The 20,469-nt window shown below is 49.7% G+C and overlaps 2 protein-coding genes and 1 long non-coding RNA gene across 18 annotated transcripts in view; 2 read left to right on the top strand and 1 right to left on the bottom strand.

The window, feature by feature from the left end:
* Positions 1-12,170, top strand: part of BRI3 (brain protein I3) — a 35,227-nt gene extending 23,057 nt beyond the window's left edge. For 6 of the 10 annotated variants that reach the window (XM_028499337.1, XM_028499338.1, XM_028499340.2 and 3 more), the window contains one exon: positions 471-874. In XM_028499337.1, coding sequence (XP_028355138.1) covers positions 471-562 — 92 coding nt within the window. In that variant the 3' untranslated portion in view covers positions 563-874. Of the gene's footprint in view, positions 1-470; positions 875-1,124; positions 1,182-2,515; positions 2,966-11,820 lie in introns of those variants that run through there. The other 4 variants (XR_003683002.2, XR_003683003.2, XR_008619313.1 and 1 more) reach the window with 4 other exon arrangements.
* Positions 2,823-20,469, bottom strand: part of BAIAP2L1 (BAR/IMD domain containing adaptor protein 2 like 1) — an 86,440-nt gene continuing 68,793 nt past the window's right edge. Inside the window, exons 10-14 of one of the 6 annotated variants that reach the window (XM_055090575.1) lie at positions 19,928-20,135; positions 19,237-19,314; positions 17,635-17,815; positions 3,578-3,615; positions 2,823-2,959 (exon numbers count right to left, since the gene is read on the bottom strand). In XM_055090575.1, coding sequence (XP_054946550.1) covers positions 2,890-2,959; positions 3,578-3,615; positions 17,635-17,815; positions 19,237-19,314; positions 19,928-20,135 — 575 coding nt within the window. In that variant the 3' untranslated portion in view covers positions 2,823-2,889. Of the gene's footprint in view, positions 2,963-3,089; positions 3,616-17,634; positions 17,816-19,236; positions 19,315-19,927; positions 20,136-20,469 lie in introns of those variants that run through there. The other 5 variants (XM_055090574.1, XM_055090578.1, XM_055090577.1 and 2 more) reach the window with 5 other exon arrangements.
* LOC129392775 (uncharacterized) lies at positions 17,740-19,918 on the top strand. Of its 2 annotated transcripts, none has more exons than XR_008619314.1 (3): positions 17,740-17,924; positions 19,031-19,190; positions 19,281-19,918. It is a non-coding gene; the product is annotated as an uncharacterized lncRNA (long non-coding RNA). The 2 variants fall into 2 exon arrangements; XR_008619315.1 differs by having other exon boundaries at positions 19,028-19,190.

Below are 20,469 nucleotides of genomic sequence, written 5' to 3'. Positions count from 1 at the left end.
AACCAATAAAATTCACACAAAATCCATTCTGTCACCGTTTTCAGAATTTCCCTGTAGGGAGTGGGAAAATAAGTCTAAAACTTTTCAACGTTGGGAAAAAATATCCTAAAGTGATTTGGGTTTCTTGGTCTTGTTCTTCTCAGAGACGTAAGAATTTTTATAGAAACCAGCATTTGCCTCTTGTTCCTCGTTTTGTGAGAGGAAACATGTGGCAGGTTATATGGCAGCCGGATGTTCTTGCCTTTATCAGTAGGTGCTGGTGCCTCCCAAGCGGCTCTTCTCTCCTCTTCACGTTTTCTGTGCGGCGACCGGCAGCAGCTGGCCGTCCCCTCCACGACCGGCGCCCCAGCTCTGGAGGCACCTAGGCTTGCGGACGTGGGCGGGGGGCGCCTCGGGGACAGGGGTCCGCCGGGCCGGCGGGCCTTGGGTCTGCGAGGGCCCTAACCCGCGTGCCCCCTCTCTCTCCGCAGGGTCGGGGTTCTGGAGGACTCCTTCACCTTCCTGGGCATCTTCCTGGCCATCGTCTTGTTCCCCTTTGGGTTCATCTGCTGCTTTGCCTTGAGGAAGCGAAGATGCCCCAACTGTGGAGCAAACTTTTCTTAACGGGAACAGCGCGCCCGGCTCCCTTTTTCTCATGTAAACGTCGTGTACAGTAGCTTCACGGGATGCAGCTTCAGGACTGCTTTGTAAAGGGCGGTGGGTGGACTGGGCGCTGCCAGCAGGAGCCGAGGGCATGGGTCGGGAGTGCGGACGCGCAGGGCACCGCTCCCAGGTCAACGACAGCTCAGTAAAGCACTGCTTTTATTTTTCGCAGTCTTCAGTTTGAGAAAGGTGAGAAATACTGTTTTAAATAAATGAGATCCATACCATTGTTTACCTGGTTTTGCTTATTCAGTGTTTGCACACTGCCACTTACTTACAGAAATCAAGTTTTGTTACAAAAACTTCAAACGTATACAAAATAGAGAAGAGCGTTACCTCTCCTAACCCAGCTTCAGCATTATCCGTCCAGTTCACGCCGACCTTCTATTATTCCTCAGTAGGCATTTACAGCTCAAAAAATGTGCTTGTTTTCAAGTTTGTATTATTAATTATAATGAAACCTAATACCTTGACATTTACAGAGCACGCACCCCAGTGCCCAGGACCTAAGGCAAGGCCTCCCGTGCTGTGTGACGCAGGTAAGTGACGGCTGTCGTCCCTTCTGTGGAGGTGTAGAGGGTCTGGGTGAGCCAGGTGGGCCTGCAAGTGGCATCTGATAATCCCAGGACCTGTGCCATCCCTGTAACCTAGCCTAACACAGCCAGAAGACCCCCAGCAGCGGAGCTCTGGGGGCCGGGGCCACGGTGTGACACCCCCTGCCCCTTCTCCCTTATTAACAAGCTTCTACACCTCACTCCCTCCACACTGTTGAAAATAAAGGGCTTCTGTGAACCCTACTCTTATTAAATGGTGAGAGGAGCCATGGGCCATGTGACTAATTTGATTGTGTTTTCTTGGCTGGTGGAAGGGTCTGCTCTCAAAAGACAAGTGTGCTGCTTGACAGATGCCCTTAGCCTGCGGGTCCTGGGAGCGCTCCCACAGTCCCAGACCCCCCCACCACCAAGGGGTCATAGCCGACCAGCCAGGAGGAAGACGGGACCGAGAACCCAAAGCGTCACACGCTTACACTGGTTTATCTGCATTTGACCTTGACCAGTTTCAAGCTTATAGAAAAATAATATTCACGGCAAAGCCAAAAGCTGTGGTCAGCAACAAGCCCCCCCCCTCCCCTGCCCCCATACAACGGATGGCCTGCGTGTGAGTTTTCGTCACCCCTCTCCACTCCTGCAGATCGGGCGTAGTCCCTGACAGCCAGAGATAAACCCTGCCACTGGCTCCGCCTCGCCTCGCCGCTGCAGAAGCCCAGGTTCCGGGTACGCCGGCATGGGGCTCAGCGGAGGTGCAGCCTCCCACTCCCCTCCCCTGGCTCCCAGAGGTCCTCCTGACTGAAAAGTGGAGAAACTTGCACCCCAAGAGGTTTCACAGTACATCAGTGATGGAGGCAGCTTTGGTCAACTAGCTTAGCGAGAGGACCCTGGGGTTTCTACACGTGGAGTCCCCAGATGCGTGTTACCCTGTGAGCCAGGCCCGCGTGTGGCATGGCCTGGCATGTTTTCATTGGTATTCCAGTTGGTAACTCAGAATGCCGAATTCATTACCTCTTAGAAATTATTCAAGTGCTAATATCATGGCTGTGATAGGGACAGGTGAATTCTCAGTGCTCTAGCGCTGTGTCTAAATCACGAGAACTTGCGGGATGCTTCATCTTGGGTAGGGCTGTATTTAATTAAGCAAACGTTTAAAAGTTTTTAAGTTAAAAAATTAAATTTTATACAATATTCTCATAATTTATATTGCTTAAGATTATTTGCATGCTGGGATGCAAATCTACACAGTGTTTTCTTTAAACATCGTAATGCTATTTAAGAGCACATGCTTTATAAAATAAAACTGTGATCTTATTTGCATTCAGGTGCAGAAAGCCAGTCACAGAAGCATCTACTATCCCTTATTCTGGCTATTAAAAAAAAAAATCATAGAATATTAAAAAAAAAAAGATACAATAGAATTGGAACCAAATTTACAGTTCTTGAACAGAATAGGAAGAAAATACTTTAAGTGATTGAGTTGTATCTAAACTATGACGGAGTTATCTTAAAGACAAATGTGTAAACCCAACTACGTTAAATTAGAAAATGCACTGATTTGCTCAAGTGGAATACATGTAAAATCAGGCACCCTCCAGTGAAGCTTTACAACAGGACAGCACTTATCACACACGTATACCTATCATCTCCCAAGCGAGAACCGAACGGGGAACCAGAAGAATCTGGGGCCACCTTTTCATCAAATGACTGGTGCTGAGCGATCGTTTGTCACCGTTGGTCGGAGTTTCACAGTAGCAAAGGGATTTTCTCTGCTGGGGAGGTGGGGGGAGAAAAAAATGGTTGGCAGAAATACTTCCAGACAGGGATTTGGTTCGGAAAAAGAGCTAATAACTCCCGTTCTTGCTCTGTAAAATTATACAGCTTATATAAATCCCAGACATTTTCTGAACATGAAAGTTTTGTTCTGTGACAGTTCTCTCCATGTGCCCATTATAAGCTGCTAATTGTTTCGTTTTGGCCGCAGAGGGGCCTGATGCTGAGAAAGGCCTCAGGCCTGGGGGGTCCTCTGGGAGTGGGGCCTGGAGGGCCTGCCCAGCGTCTGCCCTGATCCAGAAGGGAGTTCCCCTGGCCTCGTGTCGCGTCTGGCACTTAATAATGCAGCCGCTGTCCTAGAAGGCTCTCCCACCACCACCTCCCTGCCCCACACAGGACTGCAGAGAGGTGCGCTGCCCTCTGTCAGAAATGTTTAAAGCTCTGGATAGTTCTTTAACGGGCGGCGGGCTTCCCTGGCGGTCCAGTGGTTAGCACTCCACGCTTTCATTGCCGAGGGCCTGGGTTCAATCCCTGGTCGGGGAACTGAGATGCTGCAAGCCCAGTCCTCCTGGGCTGAGCAAGGGGGAGGGCCCTTGTGGAGGAAAGTAACATACCTGAGAAAAGGCGGCTTTGCAAACCCATTTGCATCATTCTGTGGGAAAGAAAAAGAAGTTTATGGAAGGCTCATGAAATGGGGACATTTTTAATAAGACCTGAAGGTAAAGACATCTAAAGCATAAGGGACTGCTTAAAGCTATGCGTGTTTCAAAGTGCCCTGGAGTCTCAGTTCATTTGTCCCATTTATCTAAATTCACTCAGAAGAGTAAGGGTAAGAACAGAAGACATTCTGAAACAGTGAGGGACCCTCACAAATGCTGGAACATCTAAGAGGGAAACACAGGGTCTGCTGCTCCCTGCCTGTGGACTGAATTCAGGTGCAAAACTGTAGTGATTATGGTTGGCTTTTGGGGAGCCCGATCCTGAACGATGCCATGAGAAACAGTAAAAAGAAAACCTTGTTGGGTTTTGGTGCCATAGACTGGTGCCAACTGCCAACCAGAGATCTGATCTTGTAGAAGTTCGGTGATTGCGGAAGAGAGAGGACAGAACAGTGCAGGCACTGTCTTTGCCTTCAGGAATCGCCAGAGCCCTCTCGGAGCCCCGGCCTCCGGCTCCCAGTGGCTCGGGGTCTCCCAGTGTGGCCGGGGACCAGGTGATCGTGTGTCCTCTCTTTCATTCCACAAAGAATCTGCTTTAAATCTGCTCTGGCTGTTGTAAGAAATCACTGGCCCAAGCTGGGCGGGCTTATTCAGATGGCTGCCCAGGAGAGGGCAGTGTCATGCCGTCTGACCAGGGCCACCAGGCCAGCTCCCAGGATGCCCCGTGGTCTCAGGGCTTGCAGACCTCTGAGCTCCTCTCACTTCCCGTTGCCAGCCTGGGGCTGAAGGCCACGCCTGGAGTAAAAGCCAGGCCAGGGCTCCCTTGGGACGGCCTCTCCTGGGTGCTGGATGTACAGCCTCAAGGCAGAAGGGGGCTGGGGGCACCAGGGCTACTTCAGACCTGCGCCTGCTGTCTCTGGGCCTCTGGGGACCTCGCACCTTGACCTTGAACCTGGGGCCAGCAAGGTCCTCCCGAGGGGGAGCCCCAGCACCAGGGGCAGCCAGCCCGGCGTCCAGATTCAACGTCTCCCTCTCAGGATTGAAGCACAAAGCAGCTGCCCTGCTCGTTAGCACACCCTAAAAGGGCCTCTCCCCACAGGGCGCGCCGGGCTGGCTCAGCACGCCTCGGAGTGAGCAGTTTCTGGTGTAACATTCATGTTACAGGATGAATAAGGGCTCACCTATGATTTATTTTAAAAATGCCCCAGAATGCCTGTCGTGCAGTCCCACACGTGCTCAGGGTGCTGGCATTAACCTGCTGCCCAGAGCAGGTGCCCCCAGGCTGGGGAGGCTGAGTCCAGGCTGTGACTGTGGCTCAGGGGGAGGCCGGCTGCGTCCACCCGGCCTGGAAGGCCCACGTCCTGCCAAGCTGGACTCCCCGGATGCGGCCTCCACAGGGCATGTAACGGAAACCACCTTCCTGCCCGTCCTTGGGGCAGGACACTGTCCCCCTCCCCTGTGTGTCCTCAACTTGAGCAGTGCCCCCGCTGCCCTCAAGGCAGAAACCTTGGAGCCCAACTGAACTCTGAAACGAGCTTAGCCATGGTTTCACAGGCTGTGTTATCTGGGTGACACGACATGGTGAGGGAAACAGAAACACTGGAGGAGATGTACTGAAGTCCAGCCCTGGCGGTAAAGTGGCAAGAAATAACAACTTGTGCTATGAGGAAAGAGAGCAAAATGACTCTTAAGACGGCAGCCCGAAGCTACCGGGCCCTGGCACGTGCCCCAGCGAGCCCACTCCTGGTTGGTACAAGCAGCGTGTGCGCACATTGCCGCTGAGACACCCGCTAGGATGCATGGGGCAGCCCTATCCGAACAGGAGAGATATCAGGCAAAACATTCTCTGACATAAATCGTAGCAGTGTTTTCTTAGGTCAGTTTCCCAAGGGAATAGAAATAAAAGCAAACATAAACAAATGGGACCTAATCAAACTTACAAGCTTTTGCACAGCAAAGGAAACCATAAACAAAACGAAAAGACAACCTGCGGACTGGGAGAAAATCTTGGCAAACTATGTGACCGACAAAGGCTTAGTTTCCAAAATACACGAATAGCTCATACAACTCAATAACAAAAAAACAATCCAAAAATGGACAGAAGACTTAGACATCTCTCCAAAGAAGACATACAGATGGGCAACAGGCACACAAAAAGATGCTCAACATCACTAATTATTAGAAAAATGCAAATCAAAACTACAGTGAGGTTCCACGCTCACACTGGTTAGAATGGCCATTATTAAAAAGTCCACAAATAATAAATGCTGGAGAGGGTGTGGAGAAAAGGGAACCCTCCTACACTGTTGGTGGGAATGTAAATTGGCGCAGCCACTATGGAGAACAGCATGGAGGTTCCTTAAAAAACTAAAAATAGAATTGCCATATGAATCAGCAAGTCCACTCCTGGGCAGATATCTGGACAAAGCTCTAATTCAAAAAGATACGTGCACCCCGACGTTCACAGCGGCACTATTTACAATAAGCAAATCAAAACTACAGTGAGGTTCCACGCTCACACTGGTTAGAATGGCCATTATTAAAAAGTCCACAAATAATAAATGCTGGAGAGGGTGTGGAGAAAAGGGAACCCTCCTACACTGTTGGTGGGAATGTAAATTGGCGCAGCCACTATGGAGAACAGCATGGAGGTTCCTTAAAAAACTAAAAATAGAATTGCCATATGAATCAGCAAGTCCACTCCTGGGCAGATATCTGGACAAAGCTCTAATTCAAAAAGATACGTGCACCCCGACGTTCACAGCGGCACTATTTACAATAAGCAAGACACGGAAACAACCTAAAGTGTCTGTCAACAGATGAATGGATAAAGAAGATGGGGTACATATATACAATGGAATATTACTCAGCCATAAAAAAGAGTGAAATGATGTCATTTGCAGCAACATGGATGGACCTATGGATTATTGTACTAAGTGAAGGAAGTCAAAAAGAGAAAGACAAATACCAATATGATATCACCTATATGTGGAATCTAAAATATGACATAGGGACTTCCCTGGTGGCCCAGTGGGTAAGACACCACGCTCCCAATGCAGGGGGCCCGGGTTCGATCCCTGCTTGGGGAACTAGATCCCACATGCATGCCGCAACTAAGATCCCACGTGCCACAACTAAACATGCCACAAAGAAGATCCCGCATACTGCAACTAAGACCCAGTGCAGCCAAAATAAATATTTTAAAGAAATAGAATATGACACAAATAACTTATTTACGAAACAAACAGATTCACAGACATAGAAAACAAACTTATGGTTACCAAAGGGGAGCACGGGGAAGGATAAATTAGAAGTTTGGGATTAACAGATACTACTATACATAAAATAGGTAAACAAGGTCCTACTGTATAGCACAGGGAACTATATTCAGTATCATGTAATATACCATAATGAAAAAGAATATTTTTAAAAAAGAATGTATACATACGTATAACTGAATCACTGTGCTGTACACCTGAAACTAACGCAACGTTGTAAGTCAGTTATTCTAACAGGAGGGTTGACAGCCTCTGTTGAGACACCAGTGGAACCACAGGAGGACACGGTTCTGTCGACGCAGGGCCAGACCAGACAGGCACCCAGCGTCCAGAGGAGGGCAGTCTGGACTGTGAGATGGGAAGTGGGGGGGCTCCTGGAGGGCTGGTAATGCTCCAGTTCCTGACTGGGTGTTGGTTATATGGAGTCACTTTGTGAAAAGTGACTTTTCTTGCACTTTTCTGTATATGGTATTCAGTATTTCCAAAAAAAAAAAAAAAAAAAAAAAAAAAATAGGACCTTTTCAGAAAGGTGTCCTCTTTAACACACCTGCCAGCGAGCTTATTGCCACGGCCGCCCTCGTCCCTGCTCCCTTCTCCTCTGCGAAGCCACCTCCTTTGCCCAGCGAGGAGCTCCGGATCCGTCTGCTGGCCTCAGACCCGCCTGCACGGCCCATCCCCCGCCGGCTGAGCCGGGAGCCGCCTGTGCCTCTACTGCCTCCCCCAGTCTGTGCTGAGGGGTTTGGGGTCTCCCCGTCTGCCCCCCACCCCGTCTTTCCCTCCTCCATCGTCTGGCACACGTCGCCCTGTCCTGCAGGAGCACCGAGGGCTCTGGAGGCCCTTCTTGGTCGTTCTGTGACCCGTCTCGGCACAGCTCCTGGCGTGCCCGGGGCACCTCTGTCGCAGTGCGGGCCACACAGAATGCGCTCGGAACAGCCCCGCCGCCACCCGCCGTCCGGGAGACGCTGGTCCTCCCTCACCTCTCGGGCTCTGCTCTGAGTTCGCAGCACGCGTCCCGCCCCAACTTCCCTCAGGCTTCACAGAGCAGGACTCCCAGGCGCTGGTCCCTCTGCTGGGCTGCACCCGTTGCCACGGCCTGTCGCGTGTTCTGTGTCCCCTCTTCGCAACCAGCATGCTTCCCTCCCTGCGAGTGGCCAGGCTGCCGGGGGACAGTGGGACCGGGGAGGCCTGGGGACTGAATGGTGAGACAGCCCACAGGTGGGAACAGGCACGGGACACACCTGGTGACTTCTCCCGAAAAACCCCAAACCCCAGTCCACCTGGAGGTGGCCCTTGCTGGCTGTCACGGTGTCCGCGTCACCCCCTCTCCCCGCCACCCCGGAGTTCTGCCTGGGTGTCTACTGCGTGCCCGTGTACCTTGAAGAAGATGACGCGGTCCCAGCCTACGGGTCAGCTCAGACCCGCGGCCACAGGCCGACGCAGAGATGATGGGACCTGCGGCCCGGCCAGGGCTCTGTTGAGAAGCCTCGCAGAGAGCCCTCCACTCCCCTGGGGACCGAGCCATCCTGCAGACAGCAGGGCCTGAGGGACAGGCCCTAGGACTTCCTTGGTGCCTGCCCTCCTGCATGGCTGCTTCCTCGGACAGAACGTCCCTTCCTCTCCGCCGTCAGCTGGAGAGCAGCTTCGCGTGGCCCACGGTGTGAGCAGCCCTGAGTGATACTGCTTTACGTGTTAACAACTAACTCAGTCCTCAGCTGCAGGCTGGACTCTCCCAGTTCACAACCTCTGACCCAGTTCAACCCCTTTTTTTAAAAAAAATTTATTTTTGGCTGCATTGGGTCTTAATTGCTGCGCACAGGCTTTCTCTATGTGGAGAGCGGAGGCTACTCTTCGTTGTGGTGCGCAGGCTTCTTATTGCGGTGGCTTCTCTTGTTGCGGAGCACAGGCTCTAGGTGCGCGGGCTTCAGCAGTTGTGGCACGCGGGCTCTAGAGCGCAGGCTCAGTAGTTGTGGCGCACGGGCTTAGTTGCTCCGCAGCACGTGGGATCTTCCCGGACGAGGGCTCGAACCTGTGTCCCCTGCATTGGCAGGTGGATTCTTAACCACTACGCCACCAGGGAAGCCCAGCCCGTTTATCCTTAAATGGGTAACTGAAGCCCAGACGGGGAAAGCCAACTGCCCTGGTCATGGGGCTCTTTTCTGAAACCAAGGTGTCCACTCGGTGAGGCGGGGGGTAGAGGCAGCACCCACTCGGCGCAGCTCTTAAGGTCGGCACACGCGCTTTGAAATCAAAGTGTGTGGGTTTGAGGGCTTGGTTTCTCAATAGCTATTTAAAGCCCAGTTATCGGATTACTTAAAAGCTACTGCCACTAAGGCAGAGAGCACGTGACCGACCCCCAGCCCCTGGGTACTGAGAAGACGGCATCTGATCTCTTGAGATGGGACGTCCCAGGGCAGCTGGGTCCACCTCACTGGGTTCAGGAACATTCTCTGGTGGGTGGCTCCCAGGTATACCCTAGTTATCCTGGTATTTAAGCAAAACTCTACGTGTAACTGACAGTATTCTGATGGTTGTGTGTGTGTAAAAACTACATATAAAAGTGTTAGGCTGCTTTACCAGCTCCCACGGACCCCAGAGTTTAGCTGAGACAGAACGTACTTTTCTCCAGTGTTATCAGCTGGTGTAAACAGTTTAGGAAAGATAAATGACCAGCCCAGTTGGGCGTAAGAACCTCTGAGATAATGAAATTCCAGGGCTGTGTCTCCAGCCCTCAGGGGGTCCTGGAAGGGCCTCATCGTGGTACCTGCTTCTTGACCATCACCTTCTGGATCAGGTTTCTAAATGGAATCTCATTCTCTCTTGTGTGATCTATACCTGGCTGACTGATATGGCAGCCACCCATTGTATGACTAGATTAAAATACAAATTTAAAATTAAAAACTCAGTTCCTGACAGTTGCACTCTCCACTTTTCAAGTGCTCAGCAGCCCCTGTGTCCAGTGGCCACTCTGCTGGGCCGCCGAGTTCTGGAACATTTCTGCCTGAACCATAATCTCTCTGGGTTTGTTTACTGACGCACAGATGATTGGATGCTGCGTCTGCTGCCTTTGCAACAGGCCACAACGACTAGGTGGCCTATTAAGAACAGGCCTTTTCACCTGCTCCCCAGGGGCTCTCTTTGGGGCAGAGCCGGTCCTTCTGTCTGCCCTGCTGTGCTCTTGGACTCCTGCTCTGACTTGGTAGTGATGAAATGCGGTAGCTTGTCTAACGGACAGGTTGTAGGCAGCGGAGGCATCTGAGGGTGTACACCGCTGACAGTTGCAGCTTTTTCTTTGGCACTTTGCAGAGGATACTGAAAGATTACTTCAAAAGATGAAGCGACAGAAATGGAATACGAATCAGTCATTATACCTCATGATGCATCTGTGAACGCCCTGTACTTACTTTTGGGTTATTACCGTCTTCAGCCCAAGATTAGATGCACGTTTACAGATATGGAAAATTGAACATCCAGAAGAGTCAGGGTGACTGGGTGGGAGGCCCTGAAATGACGGCTGGCTGGCAGTGCCTCGTTCAGGAAGTGCACGAACCTTGTGGCCTTTGATGATTTTTAAAAGCCAATTAATATTTTCTTGTGGCCTTTATTAATTGGCATTTTCCATCATTCTCCAGATCAGAACAACATAGTAACCTATTGGTACCTCTTAAACAGCACACAGATGACGGTGGTACTTGTCTCATCAACAGAGTTCTGATGGAGGGACACCTATATGCTGCTGAACTGTGAGGATGAGCAGGGCGCAGAGGTGCTATTCATGGGCTCACAGGGTTCCTGCCACAGGCCTGCAGCTCCTCACAGCCCAGGCAGCAGTGCTGGGGCTTGTTAGAAGCATAAATACTTCTAAGGTGACATGAGAAAATGCTATGATCCCACCATGAGGGTGGGTGCTGGGGAGGGAGGGGAAAATATCTATATATCTAAATATATCAATATTTATCTATATCTCAAAGGAAATACAATGAAATGTTAACAGTAGTTATCCCAGAAGTGAGATTATAAATAGAATTTTCTTTTTAATACTTGTTCTATGTTTTCCAAATTGTCTACCCAAACAAAAATTCTCTGGATTATTTTTATGAGCAGAAAGTTGTTATTTTTAGAAGTAGTATTTAAAATGAGGTGTAATGATTAGATGTTTTAATTTTTACAAAGAGACCCTGACCAAACTTGGACTTTGCTGTTTAGCCAAAACCTGTAGCTTTGACTGCCAGGCGGATTTAAAAGGAAACCTCATTTCAGCATATGTTTAATGTACCCAGCAAATGGCAAAATTTGAGGTGAAAAAATATTAAAACATACTTTTGTTTACTTAAAGCATGGGATGGATAAATATTAATTAAGAGTTCATCCTTATTTCTGTCTCAAGAGTGGGTTAATTTATCAGTTTGATTATTTGCAAAGTAGAATTTTAGACAAAAATTTTACCATAAAGCCACTCCTTAATATAGTAGTCAAATCATAAAATATATAAATACCTCCATGAAAGACAACTTTTATCTGTTTTTAAATCAAAAGTGGAAAGGGGGTGGTTTCTCAAATTGTAGGTACTTTAACAAACCGTAAGTAACTTCGTCTTTAATTAATACAATCATACTATGGGGCGCTGATTATTTTTAATTATTCAGAACCTCCAAAATAAATATTTATATTTTTCTAGTAGTTAAATGTGTAAGAATGTTTTTTCTTTCTAATGCTGGCATGTTAAAGATCTAATGTATGTGCTCGTTATATATATTATCCAAAAATAAAAAAGGCTCCAAAATATGTAGACATGAGTAAACCAGACCTGCTCCCAGAGCTGAGACAGAACAGCGCTCTCCCCGTGTAGGTACCGGCAGTTAGTCACTAGCTCTGTCAATTCTTCCCCTTAAGTACTGACAACTCCTGTCGCCCCATCCCCAGCACTGGACGGGGCTCCTACCGTCCCCTCCCTGGATGACCGAATGCCGCCCGGAAGGATGGGGAAGGACGCAGTACAGCCCAGGCGGCCCGGCTCGGGGAGCGTCACCCCTGGCCTGCCCATCCCGCCGCTTCTCCGCCGTTGCCCCGACCGCACCCAGCCTCGCAGACCCCACGACACCGTCTGAAGGCTTTGGGTTTCATCAGAGCTCTTCCTTCAGGACTCGGCTCAAATGCTTGCCTCCAAGAAGCCACTTCTGACGCTTCCCAGGAGCCTGAGCCGGGGCCCTCCCCGCCTCCTGTCACCCTGCACCTTTTCCACAGCCCCAATAAACACTGCTCACTGGACTCAGTTCCGGGGTTGATTCCTATTTGTTTCCCTGGATCCTAGCCCAGGGCCTGGACCGTAATAAGCTCGTCAACAAATGTTCCATGGACGAGTTCCGGTGCGACCCGCAGATCCCCTCTACAAGGTGTACCTTCACGTGCCATGTGATTGTGTTTAAAAAAGTTTTGTTGGTCACAGTAGTCTGATGCCATAGAAACGTTTGTTGCCGACGTTATAAATGTGACCTCACTGTAACTATCGACTCTACACCTGCTCCCTTTTGCTGCAAGGTTTCGCTTATTATTAAGAAAAGTGTTCGTCAGCATTCATTATTCTGACATTTGCAAAATCAACGGCAACTAATAGCCACTGGAATCACAGAAGGAGGGCGTTTTCATTACATATTTAGAGCTTTTAAATATTCTTATATGAAATAAAAAAATAAAGGCCAGTGAAATGAAAGACCGAAAAAGCCCTTCCAGCCTGCAAGACAGAAATAGGGGGCCTATCATCAAAAAATCTACAAACAATAAATGCTGGAGAGGGTGTGGAGAAAAGGGAACCCTCTTGCACTGTTGGTGAGAATGTAAATTGATACAGCCACTAGGGAGAACAGTATGGCGGTTCCTTAAAAAACTAAAAATAAAGCTACCATACGACCCAGCAATCCCACTACTGGGCCTATACCTTGAGAAAACCACAATTCAAAAAGAGTCACGTACCACAATGTTCGTTGCAGCACTGTTTACAATAGCCAGGACATGGAAGCAACCTAACTGTCCATCGACAGATGAATGCTTAAAGAAGGTGTGGCACATATATACAATGGAATATTACTCAGCCATAAAAAGAAACGAAACAGTTATTTGTAGTGAGGTGGATGGACCTAGAATCTGTCATACAGGGTAAAGTCAGAAAGAGAAAAACAAATACCGTATGCTAACACATATATATGGAATCTAAAAAAAAAAAAAAAAAAAGGTTCTGAAGAACCTAGGGGCAGAACAGGAATAAAGACGCAGAGGTAGAAAATGGACTTAAGGACATGGGGAGGGGGAAGGGTAAGCTGGGACGAAGCGAGAGTGGCATGGATATATATATACACTGCCAAATGTAAAACAGATAGCTAGTGGGAAGCAGCCGCATAGCACAGGAAGATGAGCTCGGAAGATGGGCTCTGTGGTTTGTGACCACCTAGAGGGGTGGGATAGGGAGGGTGGGAGGGAGGGAGACGCAAGAGGGAGGGGATAAGGGGATATATGTGTATGTATAGCTGATTCACTTTGTATATAGCAGCAACTAACACAACATTGTAAAGCAATTATACTCCAATAAAGATGTTAAAAAAAAAAAAAAGAAATAGGGGGCCTGACCGGAGTGTCAGGGCAATGCTGGCCTCACAGAATGAGTTAGGAATTCTCTCCTCTCCACTTTTAAGAAAAGTCTGAATAGGATTGGTATTAGTTCTTCTTTAGACGTTTGATAGAATTCACCAGTGAAGCCATCGGGTTTTGGGCTTTGTTGGGAGACCTTAAGTTACCGGTTCGGTGGGGAGGGGCTTCGGGTGTGGAGCTCTGCCTGGAGGCGGCCCCAGGACCTCGCAGACCGGGATCCCCAGGCTGTGAGCTGAGGACCCCTGCACCTGGTCCGGGGGCCAGGGCGGTGGCTTCCACGGGGGCCTGCCACGGAGGAGGCGGCCCCAGGGCAGCCAGGCCACCCTGGGCCTCGGGAGAAAGTAGTGTGCTGGAAGCTCTGCTGCTCAGCAAGTGGGAAGGGATAGAAAGGTGGGTGCTGTGTGCGGTGCTACTCCCTAGCTGGTCTCCGTGCTTTTCAAGACAGCCTCCTGATACTGACAGTCTATTATGATCCAGCCAACAGAGAGGTTTAAAAATAAAGTTAGAGCTCATTTAAACTGCCAAATGCTTAATCATGAATATCATTACTGACTCTATTGATATCTAAAACCAGGATTTTTCAATCCATCCATCCAGTGTGGTAAGAAGTGCACCAATGCTTTCTTCATTGAGCTTTATCCACGTGGTAAAAATACTGAAAATTAAAACATGTTATTTTCTAAAATCGGTGCTGTTAGCTAAAGTGTGTTTTCATGTATAATTCCAGTGCTAGCTATGATCTGGGGGCAAGATTCTTTTACCCTAAAAGGCACTATACAGGCAGACCTCATCTGATTGCATTTCACTTGATTGTGCTTCACAGATGCTGCTTTATTTTTTTTCTTCCAAATTGAAGGTCGTGGCAAGGCTATTGGCATCATTTTTCCAACCGCATTTGCTCACTTCGTGTCTGCCTCACATTTTGGTAATTCTTGCAATATCTCCAGCCTTTCATTATTACTACAGTCACAGAGGTCTGTGATCAGTGGTCTTTGGTGTCACTACTACGACTCCCGGAAGGCTCCGATGACGGTTAGCATTTTTTATCAATAAAGTATTTTTAAACTGAGGTATGTGCATGGCTTTTTTAGACATAATGCTATTACACACTCAACAGACTACAGTATAGTGTAAACTTAACTTTTATATGCGCTGGGAAACCAAAAAGTTCCTGTGACTTGCGTTATCGAGATGGTCTGGAACCAAACCTGCAACATCTCTGAGGCCTGCCTGTACAACCTGCATCCGTGGAGCCGGGCTGTCATTATCAATGGCTGCTGATATCACGGAAGGAAACAAGCACACACGTGTACCCACCACCACCGCTGATGAAATGCTCTACCAAACAAAACAGGCAAAATAAGAAAACACAACAACAGACTCTGATCAAAGCGGGAAATACAGGACAAAGGGGAACTCAGTAAAGGACACCATGTGGATGCAACCAGCAAAAATCCAGACTGGGGACACCCTCCAGGACCAGTAACCTGGGTTTTCTACAGAGGGATTACAAGGGAAGAGAGACAGGGGAGACCTCTAGATATGGAAAGACTCATCACGAGACTGAACCACCAGTTACAATGTAGGGAGCTGGCCTGGGTCCAGATTCGAACTATACTGTCAAGAAATGTTTAATGAGACAATCAGAAATTTGAAGTGACCAGGTGATGATATTCAGGAATTATTGTCAATTTTAAAAGATATGATAATTGGCATTGTGGTCATGTGAGAAAAAAAAGGATCTTTAATATGTTTACAGATGAAATATGATGTCTGTCGTTAGCTTCAAATTGATCTCGGAGTGGGTGGGGGAGAGGTGAAACAAGATTTATAAATGAATTGTTAAAGCTAACCTGGGGGACCAGGTCATTAGATTATTCTGTCCATGTTTATGTGTGTTTGAATTTTTCCGTAAGAAAAAGTTGAAAATCAAAACCAGGAGAAGGCGCTACAGACGGACAGGTCACACCTGAACAATGTGCTTCGTGTGCCTAGATTCTGAGTTTTGTGACATGCAAATTGTAAAGTTTTATTTTCCCCCCAGCAAAAGGAATTGTTGTGCTTTCAGAAATGCCTTAAGATCATTTCCAAAGAGTTTGAGTATTGTTTTAAAACATACTGGGGCCTTTAATAAAATAGCATTTCACACGTGCCCTTCCCAAGCAGTTTGTCCAGTTTTGACATCTACTGCTAACAAAATGGAAAAGCTCAATTTTCTCCTGAAAATAATTTTTGGAGTTAGTTGGGGTAATTTGCAAACAATCATGCAGTATGCTTATCTAAGAGGAGAAGCCAAAGGCATTTTTGAATGAGATTTCGGAACAGTGCATTTCCTGGACCAAAACACGTGAGGGGGCCGGCACGGTCCCCGACACCTGCGCTCGCACTGCAGCATGGGCCCATCGTTGGGAGCGCTCGCATCTGCTGTAACCGACTCCGCCCCCGCCCCGCTCAGAGCTGAACAGAGGCCCCCACTAGGGGCGACAACGCTGCTCCGCGGGGAGACACACACCCCGTGGGAGGCACGGCGTCTGCGCGCACCACAGGAAGGAGCGCACGCGACAACGAAGGGTAACGGAAGACAAGCAGAAGCAGTGGCCCAGGCTCACCGCGCCGACTGCTCACATCCCACCCCTCTCCGGAGCACGCTCACTCCTCACTCTGCAAAACACCTCCGGCACAATTCTTTCGAACTTGTTCAGCACCACCCTGCCCGCCCCGTCCGCCGGTGATCTGTCCTTGGGCACTGACAGACGTCCCCCAACACAGCCCTGAGTCTGTCCTCCCAGCTGCACCCAGGCCCCGGCCCTCGGCCTTCCCGTCGGCACGGTGGACGCGCATCCCTGCGCCGGCTGCCGGCCGGCAACTCCCCGTGTGCTCTTCTTCCTTCTCAGCCATCCCCTTCCCTCCATCCTTTCCCCCTTCTCACTGTATAACCTACACTGAAAGTAACATTAAAAAAAAGACGAGAACCCCCTCTGGAGGCTCCGCCACCCTGGAACCCTCGCCTCCCCCTCTGCTCCCTGAGGGTGCCGAGTCCACCCCCCTCAGGACTTTTAAACTTTCTGCTCCTTCTGTCTGGGAAGCTCCTCCCCTTGACCCCTGGGTCTCAGATGTCACCCGTGCAGCCCGTGCTCCGCTGCGGGCTCTGTCATGTGCCGCCCAGATCCCCTTCAGGACTGGGACCGATTCTGGCTGCGGGGAGATGGCCCTTGGCTGGCAGCGCTCCTCGGGAATCGCTCTGGCTAAGACCCCGGCCCCCAGATGCTGCCCCAAATCCAGGCAGCTCCAAGGGCCACCCCAGCCCGGAGGTCTCGGTGGGGGCAGTGGAGGCACGGGGCCCGCCCGGGCGGCTCTCATCGGCACCGGAACTCGCTCTCCGAGTCCGCTTCCCAGAACACCCAACCTCTGACCTCCACCCAAGATGTCACCTGACCCTCACCCCCCACCTTGCTTCACTCCCCCACGTAGCTTCTGGCATTGATATTTGTGTTTATTTCTCATCTGCTGCTGCTTATCTCTAGAACCTAAGTTCCAGCAGAGCCAGGGGCTGGTCTTGTTTATCTTTGCGTCTCCAGAGCCCACAGCAGGGCCTGGCCCAGAAGACAGAGTTGTCAAAGGAACAGATGAAGTGACTCACAGCCTCTGTGCCTCTTACCGGCTTGTTTAGGATTACCGAGAATGTACACACAGGGTTTACACAGCACACTTTCTGAAGGTGTAATGATCAGATCACTATGTTCAACCTTAAGTCTTCCTTCAGAAAACAATGTGGAAACTGAAGAAAATGCAGAAAAAGGTCACTACAGGTCTAAAGGACTGCAGCCATGACCCAAAGCAAGGAGAGCTTAAAACCTGATGCAGTCTGGCCAACAATGGACCTACTGTGTGTAAACTGTCATTTACAGATAAACTAAAAACAAAAGGAGGGCTGAAGTTAAGGAAGTTGAAAGGCTGTGTGGCAGGGGAATCTGGAGGCCCTGGGAGGAAGTCTCCACCCGCCCTGAGGGTCATCACCTTCCTGTGTGGAGGGAAAAGCAGCCCGCATCACCAGAGCCTGCTGTTCAGGACCGGGGTGCACTGGGCCTTACTCACAGGAGACGCGGTTTCCGGTTTGGACACTGGTGCTTTAAAGGTAGAAGCGTTTTGGGAAACACCTCCTTTCTTTCCTGCAGCCGCCCCCGCGGACGAACATTCTAAGTAATCCGGTGGGGGGATGGCGACGCTGCTTCTCTCGGACAAGTTCATCGTGCTCACGCTCCGTCCTGGTACCGAGCTAGCGGACAAGAACCAGAGGACACGAGTGAGATGAGATCTGGCCCCCGCACCCCAGACATCCCCAATCTCCTAGGGCCGGAACTATGCTGGATTAGTAATCCAATACGGTGAGGGAGGAGGAGATTACAACACACACACTATAAATGACACTGCAATGTTTCTGCTGACTTATAAATGTACACTCGAAAGACATCCTTTAAAAGATATGACAGAAGAAAAGGAAAGGAAAACTGACTCAATTAGGGGCTGGCTCTTCATTCAAGGAGTTCAATAAGAAAATACAGCAAATGCCTTAAGCAAAAGCATCGAGCACTTCGGACTAAAAAGTCTCAGAATTTTAACATCCTAAAAATATTTAGTTTCATTCCTTGGCCACTGGCAGCTGAGCTATTCTGCAAGGGATGGAGACACACAGATGGCTCGGAGCAAGTATAATGGAAGGACTTGCGGGGGGCATCAGGTGCGGCGTCCGCGGTCTGCCGGGGACAGCGGGATGGGTCAGGACGGTTGCTCTGATGTGGGAAACACTGTGGCCAAGGTGGTTTGTGGTCAAGACGATGCCACGTTCAGTTTGGACATGTTTCTGAGGACCCACGCCACATACAAACATTCACGGCTTGGCTGGGAGAGACCTGCCTGCGTTAGTCTAGTCTTGGGTCCACCACTTCCAGCTCCTTGAGCAAGTTATTACACCTTTCCGTGCCCCCGTTTTCTCGATTTTCAAGCGGGGAGCTATCTCACAAGGTTGTATGACGATTAAATGACCTGGTCAGTGTTAAGGCACTTCGGACAGTTCCTAAGCGACGATGATAATGATCACTATCTGGGTGGGTTACAGACGTGAGGGGGCGGCGTTGGCAGAGGTGCTGAGTGAAGCCCGTGGATGTAATTCGAGCTTAGGGGGCAGACTCGGTGGCCCAGGAAGCACCGAAAAGGAAAAAAGGACTGAGGGCAGATCCCGAGGACACCTGTGTCTAAGCACAGGGCAGAGGAGAGATCTGAAAGGGTACTGAAGAAGGATGGCTGGTGAGGTGGAGGGAAAATAAAGAGTGCAAGGGCGAGAGAACGTTCCAGAAAAAGTGTTCATCAGTGTTAAAGGCTGCCGAGTAAGACCAAGACAGAGCACACGGGCCTTGGATTCAGCTGCGGTGGGAGGTGGGGAGAGTGCTTCTGAGGCTGAAGGGGGGTTCTGGGGCGCATCTCTTTCCAGCAGATGGTCAGTGAAGCGCGTGGGCAACAGAAGTCAGGAAGGAAACAATCACGGAGCAGCAACTGCCGGCAACCCCCCACTACTCCACAGCATCTGCGGCTTCCCCGTGGGCTCTGCTACACATCCAGAGTAATTCCGACACGACTGAGAACACGAGGTCGAGGTGCGTTTTCTGCCCCTGGGCCGTCTGAGCCACAGGCAGGTCCTACCTTGGCCCGGGCACGCTCACAGTCTCCTTCTCGTTTTCCTCCAGCAACTTTGTGTATGACGACGGGAACCAACCCCTCCTGCAGGTGAAGAGTGGGGAGAAGAAGAGCTTGCTGGGATGCTCACAGCAGACAGGCGACCGTGAACACGCCCAGGAACGCTCGGTGACAGCTCAGGGGCCAGCCGGGCCACCTGCACCACAGTCCCTCATAGATACCTTATATACAGCATTACTTTCATTTGGATTCCCTTTTAATCTTTTGTTTCCATATTGGTTTTACTTAATACCTGAATAATGTACACAGAAACTTGATTTAACCTACTTCCTGTAAAGCTTATGCACGTACAGTTGAAATGATGACACTGGCATTTAAACTAGTCATGTGCTAAATCTTAACAGAGTATATCTTGAGAAATCTGAAGTCACGTGAAAAAAAAACAATTAAAACTACTTTCAGAAGTGACTCCTACGTATGCATCAAATTCATCTATATACGCACACACATACAGAAAACAGCTTGGGAATGACTGGGAATAGAATAACTGCAGTTAACTGTAACTCTCACTAAACTATGAACGTAACTGTGGTGAAAATGCTACTCTGCCCACAAGGAAGACCTGCTACGAGGAGAGACGGCAGCCCTCTGGCGTGGGACCGCCAGGCCCCGTGCGGAGGCCCCTCCCGAGACCTACACTCTGGTGCCCTCGTGCTCTCCGTACAGCCAGCCGTCCTTCTCCTCGGAGACGAGCAGCGTGATGACATCTCCCTGCGCGAAGCTAAGTAAGGTCTGGTTAGCGCCGGCCGTGTGCGGAAAGATGGTTTTCACTTTCTGCTTTTTTACCCTGTTCAGTCCGGTGGCAACAGAAACCGATCGCTGTAAACTGGGGTCATCTGAAGAACCTGTCAGAAATGAACCGAGCAGTGATGGCTTTTCAAGGAAGGATGATCAGGCAAGTTCAAAGGAGCCGACCCCAGGAAACCACCCGCCCCCATCTCTCCAGCACACTCATTCCACTGAGACACCAATCGGATTATATTTCCACACCTCCACCCATGCCTGGATGGACAGGGACAGCAAGGGACAGCAGCAGAGCCACAGCCCGAGGCCTCTCAGAGGAGGATCCCTGTGGCTAAAGGCTCTTTTCCAGAACTAGAGGATACAGTAGTGTAGCCAACCTTCGTCTGCACTGATGCAATCAGGACGGCTCTTTTTTTTTTTTTTTTTTTTTTTGCG

The sequence above is a fragment of the Physeter macrocephalus genome, chromosome 14, assembly GCF_002837175.3.
Source record: "Physeter macrocephalus isolate SW-GA chromosome 14, ASM283717v5, whole genome shotgun sequence".
NCBI lineage: Eukaryota > Metazoa > Chordata > Mammalia > Artiodactyla > Physeteridae > Physeter > Physeter macrocephalus.
This window is presented reverse-complemented; position numbering and strand designations above follow the sequence as displayed.